This window comes from Lampetra planeri, chromosome 14 (genome assembly GCF_965212315.1).
Source record: "Lampetra planeri chromosome 14, kcLamPlan1.2.h2, whole genome shotgun sequence".
Lineage (NCBI taxonomy): Eukaryota > Metazoa > Chordata > Hyperoartia > Petromyzontiformes > Petromyzontidae > Lampetra > Lampetra planeri.
The window spans coordinates 2,245,987-2,267,107 of NC_136120.1; the positions used below are offsets into that span (position 1 = coordinate 2,245,987).

The 21,121-nt window shown below is 49.6% G+C and overlaps 1 protein-coding gene across 1 annotated transcript in view; it reads right to left on the bottom strand.

Annotated features, from left to right (window-relative positions):
• LOC144722289 (myomesin-1-like) overlaps positions 1 to 21,121 on the bottom strand; it is a 65,517-nt gene that overhangs the window by 20,179 nt on the left and 24,217 nt on the right. The window contains exons 11-25 of the mRNA XM_078600403.1: positions 19,989 to 20,188; positions 19,810 to 19,866; positions 18,419 to 18,543; positions 15,534 to 15,717; positions 14,007 to 14,184; positions 12,275 to 12,396; positions 8,559 to 8,702; positions 6,654 to 6,859; positions 4,973 to 5,099; positions 4,268 to 4,446; positions 3,227 to 3,341; positions 2,466 to 2,516; positions 1,322 to 1,458; positions 908 to 1,055; positions 248 to 307 (exon numbers count right to left, since the gene is read on the bottom strand). Coding sequence (XP_078456529.1) covers positions 248 to 307; positions 908 to 1,055; positions 1,322 to 1,458; positions 2,466 to 2,516; positions 3,227 to 3,341; positions 4,268 to 4,446; positions 4,973 to 5,099; positions 6,654 to 6,859; positions 8,559 to 8,702; positions 12,275 to 12,396; positions 14,007 to 14,184; positions 15,534 to 15,717; positions 18,419 to 18,543; positions 19,810 to 19,866; positions 19,989 to 20,188 — 2,033 coding nt within the window. The remainder of the gene's footprint in view (positions 1 to 247; positions 308 to 907; positions 1,056 to 1,321; positions 1,459 to 2,465; positions 2,517 to 3,226; positions 3,342 to 4,267; positions 4,447 to 4,972; positions 5,100 to 6,653; positions 6,860 to 8,558; positions 8,703 to 12,274; positions 12,397 to 14,006; positions 14,185 to 15,533; positions 15,718 to 18,418; positions 18,544 to 19,809; positions 19,867 to 19,988; positions 20,189 to 21,121) is intronic.

Consider the following 21,121-nt stretch of genomic DNA (forward strand, 5'->3'; position numbering starts at 1 on the left):
CTAACACGTGGTATCAGAGCAGCATTCGTTCAACAGGCCTGACCCTGGTGATGAGACCCAGAAGTTTGGAAGCGAGTCCAGAGTTTGTTAGCTTAAACATGCGCAGCTGTTTAATATTTGTCTGGAAACCAGACCGATCTGCTCATTAACGCTTTTATACACAACACCATTGTTGAGTGCGCATTGTTAACTAGGTGTCGAGTATTGCAATGAATGCAAGCAGAATGCTCAAACGGCACACATTCACCTTGCTTTCTCTTCCAGTCTTTCTTTGCCTTCTCCGACTGCTCCAGAAGCTTTTTGAAATCTGCAGGGACACAGCACAACAATGGCACGTCCATTGCCTTACCACGTGGAAGCACTTCCAGAACGTGTCCACAGTGAAAGGTCCATACAGAGACGACGGCTTATCTTAACAATTATGTTGAAAGTTATCATGAATGCTGCTGTTTTGATGATGATTATGATGATATCATTGTAAACTCTTGACAATTAAGTTGAGACGCTGATACTTTTGATGATGATGAGAATGACATCAAGATTCATTTACAGGAGTGACACAGGTAAGTGCAGAGAGGATGTGCTGAATGTATGTATGTTCAACTTCTTTCACACTGTACATAGCCAACTGTGTGAATCGGAGGTGGGGGGAAGGATATAATCTAAACACGAAAAGCAGTTCTAAAGAAATTCGTTTTCAATCGAGATTGAAAGTGCATAACTCCAGTGGCTTCCTAATATCGGAAAGTTGACCGTCGCCCTCCTAACCCTGACAGCGATGGATTGTTACATGTACATTTCTAGCAACACCAATACAGCCAGCTATTGGTAATCCCTGCATCATGGAGCACACTGAGAACCCGGCAGCCGGGATCGACCGCGTCGCTCCCAACGCTGACGAGCTCACCGTCGCCCAGCAGCGGCAAGCTGCTCGCATTCTCCTTGCCGTCGTCCTCCTTGAAGACGACGCTGTAGGAGCCCTCATCCTCGGCAGTGATGGTCTCCACGAGGACCTCCACCAGCCCCGTGGCCTTGTCCACCTTGATGTCATACTTCTGCTCGGTCAGTGAAACATCCGGAGAGGAGATTTTTTAAACATTCTTTAAAAACTTTTTATTTTACAAGGTAAGGCCCGCTGAGCTACGTAGCTCTTTCCCAGAAGCGACCTGGCCACAAATGATAGCTCAACGAAGTGGCTTATCATGTGGTAATGTAGAGCAGCCAAATACTCTAAACGAATGATTCTAAAGGGTAAAACCTATTCTTATATTTTGATACTGGCAAGAGAGGTCCCATGATGGAACAGAGTGTGTGGAGCCACCTCATTCTTCTCAATCTCCTTGTCGTTGAAGATACACTTGACGTCGGCGGACGCGGACAGGTCTTCCAACTGAGCCGAGAACCGCACGGTCCCGTTGTCCTGAACCTCCACGGCAAGAGGGGACTTCACCGAGGCCGCTGCACCCACCGGGAGACAAAACGAGAACAGAGATTCTCAACCCGAGAGAATCTTAGGGTAAGTGCTATTGGTGAGCACCTCCCTCCACTCTAGGTCAGAGAGTTTGTTAGGCGGAGGCCCAGGGGCCTCCACCAGTGGGAGGGCCTCCAGAGATGAAGAGAAAAGTTATTTCACTTATGAATGCCGAATTTTATTTGTTGTTTGCCTTGTAAAAATATTTTTTTTTCTTTAACTTTGTTTTCCTTTTGAAAATATTACTGGGGGCACCACAGTACCTGTAGCCCAAGGGGCCTACACAATCTTCATCCGGCCCTGGCTACCGCTGCATGATAAGGGCGCATAACCACGTCATCAGCTCAGGGGGGTGTGGCAATCGGTCAGGTGGGGCCCCAATATTTGATTTGTCTCGCACAGTCGCACCTCGGCTGTTAAATATCGTGACTCGTGCCTAATCACATCGTTACGCTCACGGTCTCAAACATTTAACGCTGTAGGGGCGCTCCGTATTTGCAAAATGCAGCCACTGACCGGCGTGATGAAGTATAGTCAAGCCACTGCAGCTCTGTAGTATGGTGGTTGTCAAGGGGGCCCCAACTCGTAGCTATGGCCACCAGGGGGACTAAGGCCCCCCCCCCTGCATGCTCGTTACGTTACTGCGAAGACTGAACACCAATCTCTTCTTTTTATTTTTACAGCCCCTTTCTCAATCTACCGCCGGATGAATGCCTCCCCATGCCGTGATCGGTCACGTGGTTTAACTTGACTATACTTCACCACGCCGGTCAGTGTGGGTTGGTGAAGGGGAGGGCAGAGGACTGGTTCAGAAATCACCCGCCACTGATGTTTGCCGTGGCTCGGGAACTGAATTCGGGTGGTCGGGTTCGCAGCACAGAGCACAAACCGTTGCGGCACCACTCTCCGCCTCAATCTCTCTCGTGTTGCTTCTAAAAGAGAGGGGCATTTTGTGGGCTGTAAACTCGCCGTGAAGAAAAGTATCATTACTCACGTTTGCCCTTCTTACTCTTCTGCTCCTTAGGCTTGCTGGTCTCTGGAAGCACTGGTCATAAAAATAAACACAAATAACTGAATTGGGAAGAGGTAAGTATGTATGTCAAGCTTCTTTTGCACCGTACGTAGCCAACCGTGCTAATCGGAGGAGCGAAATTGTAAACAAGTGGACTTGAACACTTTTCAAATGATAAATGCAAAATGTGAGACCCTTTCTGGCAGAACAATCTCTCCATGCGGCACCTCCTTGCAGGTGAATAATAACGTCGAAAAAGCACCCATAAAAAAGCCAAGTCACCCAGTCACGTGAGACATTAATCACATTGCCGCACCTTCGATTAGCACGGTTGGCTACGTACAGTACGAAAGAAGTTAAACGCACGTACTTAGACACTCGTAAGCAGCAGCATGCGGTTTGGGAACTCGAAAGAGGTGACGAAACAACACGTCTAATAATACACAGGCCTTTGTTAATCCACTGCTGGATGAAGAGCTCCTCATGCTGGGTCCCCAATGGCGGTTGATTGACCAGAGGAGGGACCGGTGCTTTATATATAATTCGCCACCGACATTAGCCCTAGGTGGGAGTCGAGCTTATGCGACTGAGTCTGCTGTAGCGCGGTGCGATAAGCACGCCACCCACCATTGCGCGAAAGCAAAAAAATGTAAGCCAGATGACATTTCGAGTGGTGTGAAAACGCAGGCTGGGCAAGCCACGGATGTCGGTGTGCAGCGATCGTGAGCCAATGTGGGCTAGACCTGCCAAGCCACGAGCCACCACGGGCCCATACTCTTCCGACATCTTCCCTCGGCCTCCAGCGTTCTCCGCAAACACTCGGAAGAGGTACGGTTGTCCGTCCTTGAGGCCTCCCACCTGCACACACAACATCACACACAGGCGCCCATGTGGAATCATAGTCAGAATATTTATTTACACTACAGTGGGAATCCGATGAGCTATTAAGCTCTTTTTCACACGTGTCCAGTACGGGGCGGGTCAGAACGTTACAACAATAAAATACAAAAACACGATAGGAGTGCAAAGTATAGGAAATATAAACAAACCACGTAAAAATATGTACAAATAAACCGCCTGTGTTGCGATCGAAACGTCGTGGTTTTTTTCTATCTACGTAACTTTACCGAAAGAACCAAAGAATATATCACAACCTGCATGGCACACGAAGGGGGGTGGTGTCACCAGCACCACACCCAGCTACCTTTGTGCTGATGTTCACACGTTACACCAGGTACTCATTTACGGCCGAGTTGACCTAAGGGCAGGCCAAGGAATGGGTCAGATAATCACCACAGATGTAAGCAGAAGCTGGGAATCGAGCTCGGTCCACGGGGTCACTCGTGCAGTGTGCTCCCCACGATTCAAAAATACTCACGCAAACACTAATTAACAAAGATAAAGATTCCCCTATATCCTTAACAGACTGTTGGGGCAAGTGCTGTTAGCGAGCACCTATGAAGTCCGGCACGGTATACTCGGTCATGGATGGTCAGCACCACTCCCGACCGCCTTTGTCTCCCCAGTGGCGATGTTTACACACCGCACCAGGTACTTATTTGCATCTGAGTCGACCTAGAGGAGGTCCAGGACCGGTTCAGAAATCCCTCGCTGGTGTTGGGCGTGAGCGGGAATCGAACTCGCGTCACCCGGTTCACCGCTACACCCCCGCTCGACAGGTAAACACACACATCCACAGAAACACACACACGCGCGCAGGTCCACGTGTTCTCGCCCTCCGCCCTTTTAAATTGCTAAAGAGCCCTCCTCCCGCGTGGCCTCACCTTGACGCGCGTGCCGGCGGAGGGCTTCTCGTCCGAGCGTCTCCAGCTGACGGCGTCGGCCTCCGTGAGCTCCACGTGGTAGAGGGACACGGCCGAGGTCCCCGCGTACAGCGGAGGCTTCCACGACACCACCATCGCGCCGTCCTTGATGTCCGAGAAGGCCAGGCCAAACGGGGGACCTGCAGCACCCCGGGGGGCACGGCCGCCAGCGGCGTTACTTTAGTTTAGCACGAAGGTGGAAGGCTTTCGCGACCAATATTATCCATAAGAAAGGTTTTTTTGGAGGGGTTAGATCGTGTAAATATAAATGTGTTGTTAAACCCGCCATCGCCCGGCGCAGCCAGTGGGTTAGGTTTGTTACGTAAACAAAATGTGCCAATTAATTAGTACTTCGGCACACCCGTCTGTTGTAAATATCGTGGGTTTACTCTACGACACAAAGGTGTGCTGAACTAGTAACTAATTGCCACGTTTTGTTTACGTGACAAACCTTACTAATTGGCTGTGTCGGGTGGTGGCGGGTTGACCGACACATTCATATTCGCGCGATTTCACCCAAAAAAAAGCGTATTATGGAGTGTTACTATAGTCAGCAGTCTTCTCACTTTAGTCGACGTCGAGCTGATGCAACATGTGGAATATTTATGGCCCCTTTTGCCACGATAAAAAAAGTCCCATAAACATAGCTGCGGGGGGTGCCCTTACCGGGCTCGGGGAAGGTCCACTTCTCGCACGGGAAGGTCTGGCTGGGCTCCGACGGGCAGCCCAACCCCCCCGGGTTCTCCGCACTCACGCGGAACTGGTAGCTGCTGTGCTCTGCCAGGCCCTGAACCTGCACGCGGCGGGGAGACGCGAGCAGCGTGGTGTCAGCGAGCTCGGGGTCGGCGCCGCCACGCACGTTCCGCCTTTGCGCCGTAACAGTTTCACTGTTTGACCGCTACGGAGAGGATTTATTGCTCCTGTGAGCAGCCCTTTGTCAATCCACTGCTGGATGAGGGCCTCCCAACGGGCGCGCGGGGGTCACGGGAGTTACTCGAGCATCGTGCTTCACCGTGCCGGTCGGTGCGGGTTGGTGAAGGTGGGGATAGGGTTACCCCCTATTCCACTATGAATCAAACCCGTGAATATTTCTCAGTCAGCCTAGGTCAGGGGTCAGCAACTTGTGGCTCTCGAGCCAGATGCAGCTCTTTAACGACTGCTTCGCGACGTTATTTATGAAGGAGCACCGTCTCCCACATGCATTGCAGCTCTTGAAATATCGAGTGGTTTTTCTTTTACCGAAGTCTAAAAAAATGTCTCTTCTTGTTATATTGGTTGCCCAACCCCTGGCGTAAGTCTGTCGAAGCTGTGCAGTGCGACTGTAACAAGGCTCAACACGACGCCGGTACCAGATCTCGGTACAAATCAATTCCTGGCGCCCCCAGACTGACGGCAGCACCAGGGCTGTCCGGGTCAACCTAGAAAGGTGGCAACCCATGGTGGGCAGCGGGGCCTACATTCACCCCCTCTGGTCTTGGCACCTGGTAGGCCCACAGTGATGGCATCACCTTGGCTCCCTCGATTTAAGTCCGAAACCGGAAGACTTCTTCACAATTCTGGCAAATCGCCTGATGAAGCTGCCTGTTGTAATCACCAGCGAAACGTCACAGTACTCGAATTGTAAATGTTGTGGGTTGTACTCTCCAACACAGCGGTATGCTGAAGTAGTTACTAATTGGCACGTTTTGTTTCCGTGACAACCCTGACGAAACGGCTGTGTCGGGTGGTGGCGGGTTTAACGACAATTTTATATTTATGTGATCGAAACCATTTTTTTTTTTATGGAAAGAAGTGCAATACAGCAATGGATTTTGCTGCATTGTACTGCTGGCCACCATGCAATCCTTTCGATTTTTAAAATATTTATGTTATCTCGGATTTTATATAGCGAGGGTCGAATTTGAACCGTGTGTGATCGGCATCGCGCTCGCTGAAGGTGAATGCCTTCAGGGAAGTCGTGTACTGTATATACAACTGCGCACAATTATGAGTCACTTATAACTGCTTTGCCGTTACTTATTGCCAATTGTGGACTCAGACTATTGTCCTATCATCTCAGAGTCCCTGGCACGTAATAATATGCTACACAGTGGCAGTGGGGGTCGCAAAATGCCGATTTATTACTAATAAACCCCAATGATCCAATCGAAATTATGGATTTCGATTGAATCATTGGGGGGGGCATGTGCCCCCACCCCACTGGCTCCGCCAGTGCCACGACCCCCGGTATACCAGGAGAGGTAGTCAACATGCCGCCACCGCGGAGCCTGGCGATGTGCAGACCGCACAGGAAGATGAGGAGGAGGAGGAAGATGAGGAGGATGAGGAGGAGGAGGCGTGCACTTGCCTCGTACACCGTGTCGTCGACCCGTCTCGCCTCGGCATCGTGCCAATCGCCCGGGGAATCACTCCCTGCCTCGGGCACGGCGCGCGCCTCCACGCGGTAGCCCGTGGCGAGCGGCGCCTTGCCAGGGGCGGGCGGCTGCCAGTGCAGCACCATGTCGACGCCGGAGCAGTTCAGCAGCGAGATCTTGCTCGGCGGCGGAGCGGTGGCTGGAGGATCAAGGGGTCGCCGTGCGGGTTATTACGAGCCTCGGGAGAATGATGACACGAGGGAGCCGAGTGAGGGCTGCTCGCGACACGCACGTAAATTTTATTATTATGGATAATATTGGTCGCGAACGCCTACACATTCATGGGCAATCTTATTTAGTTTTGACCTAAGCCAGTGTTGGAAACTCCACCATTCCGCATTGCTATGTATGTATATTGAACTGCCTCGCCAACTGTGCTAATCGAAGGTTCGGGGGAGAGACAATAAACTAAACACAAATCAGTTCTACAGCTGCAAGCTGGCATGTGATTCTGTGAGGCAGGACGGTTCTCAACTGCACAATAAAAGCTTGGGGAGGCCTTCATCTAGCAGTGGATTGACAGAGGACTATGAATTAATTATCAAATATAATTGTACGTGGTTTTCTTTGTAATTTGATCCTTATGGCGGTACCCCGGGGTACCAAATAATACAAACTGGCCGAGGCAATTAAAGAGTTTATTTCTGGGACACTATTTTTCTCCAGGGGTGTACTTCACTCCGCGACTGGGGTACCAATCAATCCGACATCAGTGCTACTCCGCTATGTCGAAACGCAGCGAGGACGATTGCGCCGAAACTCTGAACGCTCGCGGTACGCACCGTAGTGGCGGTGCATCGTGTACAGCTCGTCGAGATGAGTCGATCGTCGCATCGCCGACCATCAACAGACTAAAAATGACTGCATCACGGACATGATGCGAGAGCTGGGGTACAGTGGTACCCTGGGGTTCGGCCATAAGGTTCATTTCTTCTAATACAGGCATTCTAAGGTAATATTAAGGTCGTCTTTACAAGTCACACAAAGTCTGTCATTTCTCACACGTCCTTAGAATGCGATGGCACAAATATAATAGGTTTATTGCTCGAGTGCCTTTGGAAGAGGTGAAGGCATCAGGGTGGGACCACGGATCCATAGAGAGACACAATCATTGTCCTCTGTCCCATCTGAACGTTAATGGCCTCAAAACATCGGCTGAAAAAACATGGATAAAAATTAACAGTGGTGTCCTCCCGTCCACTTCTTTGCGTGTGTGTATTGTGCGCTTGTGCGCACATCACATAAATAACGCTATTGCTTTTAAAATTATATCGTGATGAATGTGGCTGACACTATATATATGTACTCTATTGATCATTTCCATCTTCGTAATGGTACACATACAGGACATGCAATACCGCCATGTAATTTAGCTCCATGTCATGTATAGCTGTCTCTGATGCGCATTTCGAGTTGTCCGGAATGATTTCGGACAATTTGCCCGACGTGCCGGCAGCGTCTTCAGGACACCACGTGTGTGTGTGTGTGTTGATCTTCTTTCGCACCGCGCGTAGCCATCTGTGCCAATCGGAGGTGCAACAAGTTGCAACAAACGGCAAGTTGCCACGGCCCAGAGAACACCGCAGAGGGCTCTAAAGCGCGGCCGCGAAAAGCCGGCGTGGCAAAGTCATGTCGTTTACGAGCGCACCTCCCTCCGTATTCCGATTCCTCGTCACACCTGCATTGGAAGGGCTCCGTGCTTGACACCGCCAGATCTTTATTATTCTCCGGAGTCAGAAACCGTGCACTGTTTGACAACGAAGCATTGGAAAAGCGACGCGATGGAATGCAAGCAGCCGAAGCTTTTTTTGTCAGCGGAGGACGGCGCTGCCACTTACGGTGCGGGGAGCCGGCGCGGACACTCGCAGCCGCAGGTTGACCAACGCTCTTCCCGGCGGCAGGAGCAGATTTAGCGGCCTCATGCAAACTCACTCGTGAAGCCGGCTCAGGGGTCGGCGGCTGATGCCCACTCGTGGGCAAGTCTTGGCAACACAATTATATATTTGGATCTCAGTTACGTCACTTGCCACACACACAAACACACGGTGATAAAAGCAACAACAAAAAGCATATGAAATGCGTTTCACAAATCGTAAATATGAATATGGGAGTTACACATTGAGAGCTTACGGTTGCAGTTGGTAAGCACGCTGCGCTAAGCACACAGTGACGACCAGAGCTCAATTATGGGCTTAGGGTTTCATCAGCGGTGGATGATTCCTGAAATGGCCCTGGGTCCATTCTATACCGATCTGCACTGACCAGCGTGGTTAGGTATAGTAATACCATCCCCGCATTAAATCAACAAACACCCTTATTGTTCACGTCACCACATTCTATCCGAGCCTAATGAAACTGGCAGCTTTTACCGCATCACTCTTATCACGTTAAAAACACATTGAACACATTTGCAATACGCTGGGAGTGGGGGGGGTGCAGGGATTTTACTGCAACCGATCGCCACCATTTAGTAACAACAAATACGCGTCAAGTAAAACGACCCTGTAATCAACCATTTCATTTCTGCATAATTTTGATCTTCTATATTTAAGCGTGCTCCAGTTTTCATCGGTCAATATTGACATGATTAATACTTCAACGGTCAATATTGACATTGTTAATACTTCATCATTGTTATTGGTGTCAAAGAGCGAAGCATTTTAGTTCACGTTCTCCGCCGACTGACCGACCGCGCACGAGCGGCTTGAGGCGGCGGGAGTCGGGGGTTTGAGAGGGGGGGGTCACCGTCGGGGGTAGGGAGGGGGGGTAGGGAGGGGGGGGTCACCGTCGGGGGTAGGGAGGGGAGGGTCACCGTGCTCTCGTGTTTCACCACAGGGGTACGGCCACCCGTGCCGTGAGCGATGGGGACAGTGAGGGGTTCCGAAGGTGCCGGTGTGAGTGGTGAGTGAATCTGTGTGCGCCCCCCTCCACCCTAACTCTCACAAGTATATTCCGTTCTGCCGAGAACTAAATGTCCTCCACCTTCGCAAACCGACATTCACGAACGTTGGTCACCCTTCCGAACATCTGTGCCGTCTTTGGTTTGTCTCTTCACCAAAAAGTTATTTTGCGTGTGACCTCATTTCCGTCCATTTGCAACTAAAACCGTAACTTTAAGGACACTTTCCAAATGTGTTTGTTTCGTTTCAGTATTTTATACTCACCGATGAAGCAATTTTTTTGCCTTTCTAAGGGAGAATTTATCTCGACCCAAACTCAACGTAAATAACTCGCCCTAACCCTAGCTGTAATGCAAAAAAAAACAATTTCGCTGATTGGAACAAAAATATTCGTTGCTCTGGAGGTTCAAATCAGTAGTGGTGGGGTAGTTCTCTGGTGGGAACAAATATTGCTCCCTCTAAATATATATGTTTAGGATAATATGGTTTTCCCTTTTCTGGCTATAAAACAGGTGTTAAGATGTTAAAACATCAAATTGAAACCTTTGCAAGGAATCATGTCTGCATTAACCACATATACTTGTGGTGAACATGCAAACTAAAAAACATGCTCTGACAGAATGTGCATTGTCTTTGAAACTGATTGGTCCACACCAGAGACGGCTTTCTTTAGAGCCTAGTCTCAAACGGCGTTAGACCAGAGGACGCCAAAAGGCGACCAGCACAAAGACAATGCCACCATCAGGGCATTGAGAGCTCGGGGTGAGCAGCTTCATCATGGGACCTCCTCCTTTGTCAGTATTTGTTGAGACCAGGAAAGGTGTGACCTTAGGCAGTACATTATTTCTCCTGTGCTTTTACGAGTATATTTGTCATTTCTCGGAATTGACATTTCGCGTTGAATTTACAAAGTGCGTGTATAGACTGCGTGCATGAGGTTCGCGAACAACAGTAATTAGGTGTGAGTGTACCGATTTGTTTGTTAAACACCCTACACTTTGTGTTAAAACTAAAAAAGACACTGGGTTAATTTTTTGTTGATGTGAAACTAAAAAGGTACCCAGGTGGCAAAAAGAAGCAGTGAACAACAGGAAGAGGAGCGAGGACTTTCCTTTAGAAAAAAAAGTTTCAACCCACAGACATTACCTCACGACAGATTAGAATTGCACATTTTGTGAACAAGAAACCACATACAAAACAAATGCCACCACCAAAAGTCAACCAACATGGAAACCGTCAGGAAACATTATCATCTCGGGATCTTCAAAGTCAAAAGTTAAATGTTTTAAGCAAAAAAAAAATTACGTTTGTGTAACCTCAAAGTGCAATCTTTAGCCCACATGTGCGACAAGAGGAGCCAGCTTGAGTTTTCCAGAAGGCTCGTACCATCTGTGTCCAATACAGTTATTGTTAGCTGAATGCAAAGTTATTCATCATTCAATTACCGTTCCTGGACACATTGTGCCATCATCCAGGACACTGCGGGAGCTCAGCTGACTTCCTCTCGGCCCCGCAAACCCGGTGGGGTCTGTTGACTGGTGACTTTACACTACGCACAGTCCTGGCATGTAAAAATGTACAAATAATAGTGGTTTAAAATATTACGTTTTTAAAACATTAATATTTTTTTAGTCTTCTGCCCAATAATATGTCTTTGGTCCAAACTGCCTCCATCATGTGCAATATTGAGCTTTCTCATCACTAGAAGGAATACAATGTATGTTTTATGTTGTTAAAGTGCACTCAAAAGTTTTGCCTCTTTTTATATGTAAACTATTTTACGCACAGGGAAATATATTAACACAATGACGCAGGGAACAGTTCTCTTGTGCAATTACGAGACAACAAAACCTTCACAGACAGCTATCATGTCATGATGATACACAATCCACAGTGGATAGAAAAAAAAAACGATATTTGAAAGAAAAAAATCCCATTACGGAAGAAGCTTCCTTCTCTACCCGACAAAAGAGGTTGTCACGACTTTAGCAGCTCAACCAAGGTCTACACTTTACACATCGTTTCAGGCTGAACTGACTTGAGGCTCACTCAGGACACACAAACTACCATATTTCTGGGAGATTCGGCCACAACACGTGGTGAGCTGGCAGTCCCCATCGCTACTTCATCCCCAATTAATGTGACATCACCGCAGTCCGCTCACCCTCATTGTGAGGAGCGTTGCCCGCCTGATGTTGGTTGCACCCATTGCCCACCTGCTGCCCACAGGCTCCGCCCGCTCCCGTGCCAACTGCGCCCACTGCTCAGGTAGCCCCGCTCATGTCACGCGTGGATCGTGAGGCCAGAACAATTTTCAACGGGGGTTACTAAATTGCAATAAGCACCAATGTTTCGAGACGTCGGGGGAGGGAAAAAAAGCTGTTTGAAACCACCAGGGGACCGTCCTGGCCAAACCAGGACATTTTGGTAGCTGCAGCCTCAAAGTCAACACGTTTGTTTTGGTGAACACGCAGTCGCCTTTACGGCAATAAATTTGCCAACCCAAAATGCGCCATCCTGCTATTGCACACGTGTGAGGAATAAAATAATTCTGTGCGGTTAACGAAATCATTCAAGGCAAGGTTGTGGCTCCGAGATAGAGCGTCTTGTTTATTGACGGGGGCATGGGCTGCGCCTCTGCGCGCACGACTCACCCACAGGTGCCTCCACCTTGAAGGGCGCCGACTCCTTGGAGAAGCTGCTGAAGCCGGCGGCGTTGACGCCCCGAACGCGGAACACGTACTCGCCGCCCGTCTCCAGCCCGTGCACCACAAAGCTGCCGGGTCAGAAGCGCGCGTCGCCGCCCCGATTAGTCGCGACGCCTCCAAGGGAGCGGTTTCTGGCCACGATTCACTCGTTGGTGAAAGTTAATCAGAATCAGAATATTTATTTGCAATTGATGTCCAGTTGGGGCAGGTCAGAACGTTACGACAAACAATACAAAAACACGATCGGAGTGCAAAGTATAGGAAAGGTAAACAAAAAAATCTAGAAATGAAACTAAACTATTTGTATTTTACCAGGTAAAGCTCACTGAGCTATTGGCTTCTTTTTCAGAAGCGACCTGGCCACAAATGATAGCTCAACAAAGTGGCTTATCAAGTGGAAATTTATAGCAGGAAAATAGTCTAAATAATCGAAACGCACGTTTCTAAAGGCACAGCCCTGTAATTGCCTGCTCGCACCACTGCTGAAGGAAGGGTCTCCACTAGAGGGCGCTCTAGAGAGCCCCTCTAGAGAGGGTGGGTGTGTGATCAACTTTCCCACGTTGGCCGGACATCTAGGAAGAAGTTGGCAGTATTCACACTTTACCCTCCCACACGCAAACCTTCCGATCGACTAACTGCGGTCTAACCGTGGGGGGGGGGATTTAAGAAACGTGTCCATCGTTTCAACCGCTGCGCTGGGAGATTGAAGCGGCAACCACCGGATTGTAGGTCCTGTGTGCCAACCATTCCACTGCGGTGGGCAGCGTCCAAAACGGACTCATTATGAAACCCTGGGGGCATGAGCTGCTTTTAGAATAAGCCCGTTTCGTGGGCCAGCACACATGGAAATAGGTGTGGAGCACTCACGTTTATTTTTCCGTTTAGACAGGTCCAAGTGCTCACAGCACGGATTGTTCTCAGCTTTGCACAAAATCGCAGAGTTGAGCTTCTATATTTAACCCAGGAGATTGAATGATGTGCATTGTATACAGTCCTTTCTCAATCCACTACTGGGGGATGGCCTCCCGATGCAATATGGAGGTTGTTTGACCATACTTCACCATGCTGAGCAGTGCATGTTGGTAAAGGGGGGGGGACACAGGAACGGTTCAGATATCACTCTCCACTGATGTTCGTCTCAACCAGAAATCGAACTCGGGTGAGCAGGTTCTGAGTTCAGAGCGTTGACCGCTGCGCCACCGCTTCACACCAAAACACAAACGCTGCCGAGACTCAAGTAAACATGGGCACGGGGCGCTAAAGCGTCACGTGAACGGTCGGTGAAGTTTCAAATCAACGCCAGCGAGGATCGCCGATCGCGGCCTGATTTATCCAACAGGCAGGGCAGGCCACAGGGCAGGCGATCGGGCCGAGACGATGAGGACATATTCCTGGACGATGAAACAATAAATGGAACCGTGGAACGGCGAGCAAGCCTCCGCATCTTTCACGGCCAGTCCTTGATCTCCTCTGGGGATCACGGTGCCCTGTGAGGAAGCAAAGAGCAACAACAACAACAACAACGACGACAACAACAACGACGACGACGACAACAACAACAACAACGACAACAACGACGACAACAACGACAACAACAACATCGAGCAGGGTGTGATGGTGCCATGTCGCCAGGCCGTTTTGTTCCCCCCCCCCCCCCCCCCGGACGTATGGCACGCACTTGTTGCGCTTGACGGGGTTGTTGTTGCTGATTTGCCACTCCTTGGAGTCGCAGGCGCGAGACTCCAAGTAGTATCCCAGCAGCCCCTGGGCGGTGTCGGCCACCTCCTTCCAGTTGAGCAGCACCGAGGTGGCGGAGTCCCTCTCAGGGCTCACGCTCTCCGGGGCCGAGGGCGGCACTTGGGGGAGAACGACAAAGAGGTGCGATTGGTGAGCGCCAACTATGGGGGGCAGGGGGGGTTGGTTGCAGCGTTATGCGACGCATGGGGGGGGGGGGGTCCAGCCGACCACAAGGAGGGCCCTCCGAATGCACGGATAAACAAGTGGAAACAAAACACATTTTGAAGAAAAATTTGGAAAAAAATTTGTATCCAACAATTGGCCATGAATGCCAAAAAAAAAAACGTCGGTACAAATGAACGATTATTATTTCCGAAAAATACTCACTGACATGCAAATGAAAGCAAGACGCGCAGAAACTTAATTGTGAGTATTGTACCATGAAATTGTTGAATTAATACTGTCACTGCGAGACTGTCTTCCTCTGAGCCCGATCCACTGTGCAACTAAAGTAATACATACAGTGTAGTTATAGCCTACGTGATATTGTCTACGGGGTTAAAACCATCCCTAGATATTACAGTAAAAGTGAGTCGGGAGAAAGGAGGGGGGGGGGCCACAGTCGCATTGTGCTTAGCCCCCCCCCCCCGCTGAAATAAGTAGTCGTGTCCCTGGGCACAGGTATCGCTAGACCCCTTGCTACACACACGTCACCACGCTGTGCCATTCATCACGTACCGTACTTGTGATTCTTTTTTATTCATAATAAATAGTTACACATTCAAAGAAGGTGCTGTCGCGCCCAAACAACTCGACCGTGCGGAGCAGCTGCAAAGGTCGCAGGTGAGCTTCGAGGTCACGATCGAAGTCCGAGCGACGGGTCCAGCGACTGAGATGTGTCTATTTGCGTAGATGCGCCCACCTACTCCAACACGTTTGGCCAACTTGGAAGAGCAGGCCAAATACCCTCTATTGGGGCTCTCTGGAGATCGCTCTCATAAAGGCCATTCTGCCAGTGGCGTGAGCAGCCAATCGCAGGGCCGCACTCGGCACTGTCATTACTTTCAATGGGTTTTATATCGAAAAAAATGCATCTTGTAAAAACTATTACTGGTTCATAACATTTCTGTGCAAATGTGCTTGTGAGGTTACACAATGAAGTGTGTGTTGTAAAATAGAAATAGGATAATAATGATGATGATGATGGATAAGAATGAGAATTATGATGATGAATCGGAACGATGAATGAATTAACAATGATCATATTTGATTTCGATCATAATGGTTCAGAACGATGGCCGATTGAAAATGATGGATGATGGTTGAATGACGACAACGATGGTGGTTCAGAATAATGGATTCAGAATGATAAATAATGAACGATGAAGAATGAGAACGATAGTCGGATGATGATGATGATGCTAATGAAGTGTTTTTTTTTTGTATATCAAACACCAAAGAGCCATACTCAGTTTGTTGTGGGCCGTGACGGGCAGCGTCTCCTCGGAGGGCTCGCTCAAGCCGGTCGAGTTGCAGGCCAACACGCGGAACCGGTAGCTCTTCCCCTCCGCCAGCCCGAGTGCCGCAAAGTGCGTCGACTTGACCGCGACGCCTCCGTTCAGCCGCTCCCACGACTCCCCTCCGTCCGTCGACTGCGCACGCGGCACAGACCTGCGTGAACGCCGGCCTAGAATCCACAGTGACTTTGCCCGTCGAGTTCTCGCCTTTTCCTAATTCAACTCATCGTGAAGACAGACGAGTAGCAATTTGAAACCGTCTCTTCGTCGTGTCCTCAGGGCATCATTTTTATTCTTTTAGACGATAAAAAAAGTAAGTGTGAAATACTGCTGCTCTGAAAAATGTATTCAGGAGCCACTCAGCAGCTGTAACCCTTTTCCTAACCCCAATCGTGTTCATCGCCTCTCTCCCAATCTTGATTAGTGCACACCAATTCTTCTTTCGTATGGCGGGAAGTCTTTCACCCACGTTTATATGTCCATGTTGAGGTTGGTAAGCTGATGGACAGCCTCAAGAGCAACCTGGTGAACATCTGAATGCTGTTGGCAAATGACCCAAGCAGGCATTGGCGTGCTATGTGGTCCATGATTTGATATTGATGACGACAATTGCACTGTGGGTGCACCCATTAACATTCCTAATGTTATACTGTACCACCTGGGTCAAAAACACAATTGTGATTGGAGGCAGTTGTATTTTTGTTAACGGTGGCATTCTCCACCACAGTGCTACTGGAGACTAAGCATTTCACATGTGTGCCTTTAAATGCTGTGTTATTAATAGGAATATAATAATTCGTCAAATCGGTGATTAATTTTTTTATTCTGCTCACAATTCCTGCACCAAACTGTGCATGTAAGATGCAATTATCCGTGATTTGTGAAGATTATATAAACATTTTAGGCTCATGTTGTGTTTAAGCTAATGAAGAGGACAAGATCTGTACAAATGAGAATGAATTCTTGAATGGAATCTGGACCCCAACATACTGACAATTAATTGAATTGGTGCCACAGAGAATTGTTGAATACCTGGCTATTAAAAGAGACCGAAGCGACAGCCAGTAATACAGTCAGTGTTGCGTTTTGTTTGTTGCCGGTGTGATGGAGAGATATTCCCAGAGGGAAGGTTCAGTGAAAGGGGGATGAGATTACTTCAGCCGTAATTGCTAGGACCGTTCGTCTGCCTAACCGATGTGCTCATGTCACATTGGGCCGCGTGGAAGACTTTAGCGAAGGACCTCGTGCTGTCTACCGGTTTGTCTGCCAACTCGTTTCCAAATGAGCATCAACATTCATAATTGCTCCACCACCCACCCTTGCCTCTCTTGCTGCCTTAACCACAGGTTGTGCTCACGTACGCAAAGGAACCATAAATAAACTCGTGCGCGCACACCACACACGCACGCTGGGGGGTGCCCTAAATAAACGTGACAGAGTCCATGGAGGTAAGGTGCGAGTGAGCCGGGGAACAAGACGACTTATGTACACATTAGGGCCTCGTGATCCTGAGGGAGCGCCTCTCCCGCCCACCCTCGACAGCATCCTGGCACAGTGATCCAATCGATGCTCTGAACCAATAATGCTCCAAAGCAATGCATCATGAGTTCGTACATCATGTTTCTTGTTGCGTCCAACTTGGCCCATTTTCGTTCAGACCGAGTGTCCTTCTTGCCAACGGCATCTGCCAACTCAGCAGTATTTGTTTAACAAGCCAAGCTCTGACGATGAGAACCCAGAATGTCGAAACCAGTCCAGAGTGTGCTCGCTTAAACCAATGCTGCTGGATAATATCGGTCTGGAAAGCCAGTAGTCCGATGGACAAGAAAATAACACCGTATTGTGTGTGTGCGGGTATACACAACGGAGTCCTGCTGATATTTGCACTTAGCCATAAATGCTCCACAGCAACGCGGTGTTTGTTTCCTATCAATGTTGAATACATATTTACATTATTTCTATCACTTAGGGTGGAGCAAGCAGCGAGTACCGCCCCACACGATGACTATTGCGCCGGCATGGCCTTCGCAGTGCGATGACGCCGCTTAGGGAACTGGGGAACGCAGCGAGTGCTCATCATGCGTGCCGCCGCAGCGCGATTGGCGGCTGGCCGCACTTTCATTGTGCATCACTGACCGCGCGTGACCTTTGAAAAGTACTTTAGAAGTGTCGTCATTGCGGACGATGCTCCTGACTGCCAATCCATATCGGCTACAAGCCATCCTCTTGTTATGTGCAAGCCAGTTGCCCGTTGTCCGCCGTTAGCTGCCCCATGCCCGACTGATTGGCTTCTACGTACTGGGGTGGTGAGACGTCGTGACTCGGGTGATCCTCCCGCGCCGGTTTTTCGCGGTTGCGCTCCCCGTGAGTTTCCCGGTCGTGCCGCGTGCCGCACGGCGCGATGACCAACGTTTCGCTCCACGTGCCGGGGGCTTCTTCAGCAATTGACCGTTTACACGCCAGTGCACAATTACTTTTTTTTGTCAGGTCAGTGTGATTGGACACACATATACGAAAGTTTAGGTTATTTCGAATACTTGGCTGCGAGAAATCTCCACGTGATAAGCCACTTCGTTCAGCTTTCATTAGTGGCCAGGTCGCTTCTGAAAAGGAAACTAATAGCTCAGTGGGCTTTACCTGGTAAAATAATAAATAATTATAGCTCATCGGATTCTGCACGTACAAATAAACGATTCTGATTCTGGTCACGGCGTATTGTTTTATCGTGGGACAACGTCGTGCCATTGTTGACTATGGATAACGAAATTACGGGACTCGCTCGTGTCGAGCCGAGCACCAGCCCACGAACCCCGCGGACCCCGAGGAGCGCGCGTACCTTCTCCACATAGTAGGTGACGGCCTCGGAGCCGGAGGAGACCGGCACCTTCCAGCCGAGCACCGCGTAGCTGCGGCTGATCTCGGTAACCGCCACCTCCTGCGGGCAGCTCGGCACCGTCGCGTCTGCAGGGCGGCACGCGGCCGTTCAACACGACGACAAAGATCCATGTCCTCTCGCTGCGTCCGTGCAGACTGCTGGGCCAAGGGCTGCTAGCGAGCACTGATGAGGGCCAGCGCATCCCACGAGGGGGCTGGGTGTGGCCAGCACTGATGTCCAGCCACCTTTGTCTCCCCAGTCCTGGTGTTCCACGCACCAAACCGGTTGCTTATTTGAGGCTGAGTGGAACTAAGGGAGGCCCCGGAACGGTTCAGACATTCACCGCCGATTTTAACTGTGGGCACGAATTGAACTCCGGCCACTGGGTTTTGCAGCACAATGCGCCAACCACGACACTACTGCTCCCCCCCGCACACAGCAGTGTAATATATACATGCAGCGGTGTTACACACACACAGCAGTGTAGTATATACATGCAGCGGTGTTACACACACACAGCAGTGTAGTATATACATGCAGCGGTGTTACACACACACAGCAGTGTAGTATATACATGCAGCGGTGTTACACACACACAGCAGTGTACTATATACATGCAGCGGTGTTACACACACACAGCAGTGTAGTATATACATGCAGCGGTGTTACACACACAGCAGTGTAGTATATACATGCAGCGGTGTTACACACACACAGCAGTGTAGTATATACATGCAGCGGTGTTACACACACACAGCAGTGTAGTATATACATGCAGCGGTGTTACACACACACAGCAGTGTAATATATACATGCAGCGGTGTTATACACAAACAGAAGTGTAATACACATGCACGGCAGTGCAATTCACTAAAACCTATCAAAGCCGAATTTGAGAAAGTTGGAATTCAGCGTATGCCGGAAAAGCTACCTATTCCACGTGTTACTGGGAATGTGGTAGACTGATGCAATCAGGAGGCTGGTGTGCTTTGAAGCCTCGGTGGACCAAGTTTTCTGATAGGGCTCTCATGTTTTCCACATTAGTTTGACAGGTACTTTACAAATTAATAAAATCTTCAGGCCTGTCATAAAATCTGCAGCCATTCCCATTACAATGATACGTGTGTATGCTGAACTCCTTATGCACGGTACGTAGTCAACCGTGCTCATCGGAGGTGCAGGGGAAGGACAACAAACTAAACCAGAGCCGTGTTAATGAGGAATGAGGTGTGTTTGTATTTTTTGCATTTGATAACATCAGCCAAGTAAATGCGGGAGGCCAGTAACGACGACGATGATGCTGACGATGATGAAAGCAAAACCGCAGCTGCAGTTCAGGACATCCCTCTTACCCGTCGGCTCCTCTTCAGTCACAAAGATTTGTCCAGTCCATGGGGCAGCAGGGGTTCCTATTGCATCAACAGCAACAACAACAACGTTCCGACACTCGCATAACACATTCACACACCCGCAGGATACGCATGCGTAAACATATCCGCCGCGTCCTTGCAGCCGACACGGGTTCGGGCACCCTTGAGCTTGGCGGCCTCGTCCGGGTGCAGAGCGATGACGGGCTCCGAGGGCCGCGACGGGAGGCTCAGGCCGGCCGCGTTGACGGCGCGCACGCGGAACTGGTACGAGTGGCACTCCACGAGCCCCGCCGCCACCCAGCGCGCGTACAGCACCGGCGCGTCGTTGCAGCTCACCCACTTCTCCGTGTTCACCTCGCGCCTGCCGGGCACAAAGCGCCGTCACCTCGCGTCACTCTCCGCGCAGGAGCTACCAGGAGCTCCATTCGCATTTTGTTGTTGTTCGTGAAGGTTTTATGAGTTAGGTCGCGTAACTATAAATGTGTCGTGTACCCACCACCACCCGACATGGCCAATTGACATGAGGGTTTGTCACAGAAACAAAACGTGCCAATTCGTTACTACTTGAGCACAACCGGTGAGTTGGAGCGTAAACCCACAACATCTGCAATGTGAGGACGACGTTTGGCTGACGATTACAACCAGCTTCTACGGGCGATTTTCCAGATTTGTGAAGAGGAAAAGAATCCTCCCCATAGAGATTAGTTAGCTTAACACGTAGGCTTTCGCGACCAATATTATTCATTGAAAACTGTTGTTGATGTTGTCATTTCCCACAGCTGGGCAATGGCCTCTCTTCCCACGTCTTCCATTCATTTGCTTTGTTGATGTTTAAAGCGACCAAATTTCTGGGAGGCTCAACCGGGACACGTGGTGAGCCGACAGACCATCTCTCTCCATCGGCCCCATCCACTTGCATAACTCTACACCAACTTGATCACGAGCTCTGCCCCACAGCGAGTGCTCTTCCGACACTGGCCCCGTCTAGCGCTCACAGGGCCCTGCCTTCCATCTTTGCCAACTGTGCCCAAAACTCAGGGTGGGAGCCCTTCTCCCGCATCATGAGTCAAGTTTGAGACAAGAACATTTTACACTTCGGGACAAAAATCGCATTTTTCGCAAATGCTTGGAGGACACTGTAACAGCCCCTGTGAAATAGGGAGTGTTGTCGGCCAAACCAGGACATTTGGTATTTTTATTTATATGATGTGTGAAAACACGAGCACAGCAACCGTTCCAGGCACATGTGAAAAATATTTGCGAATGCCTCAGAAGCCAAAAATGGGCTTTACTT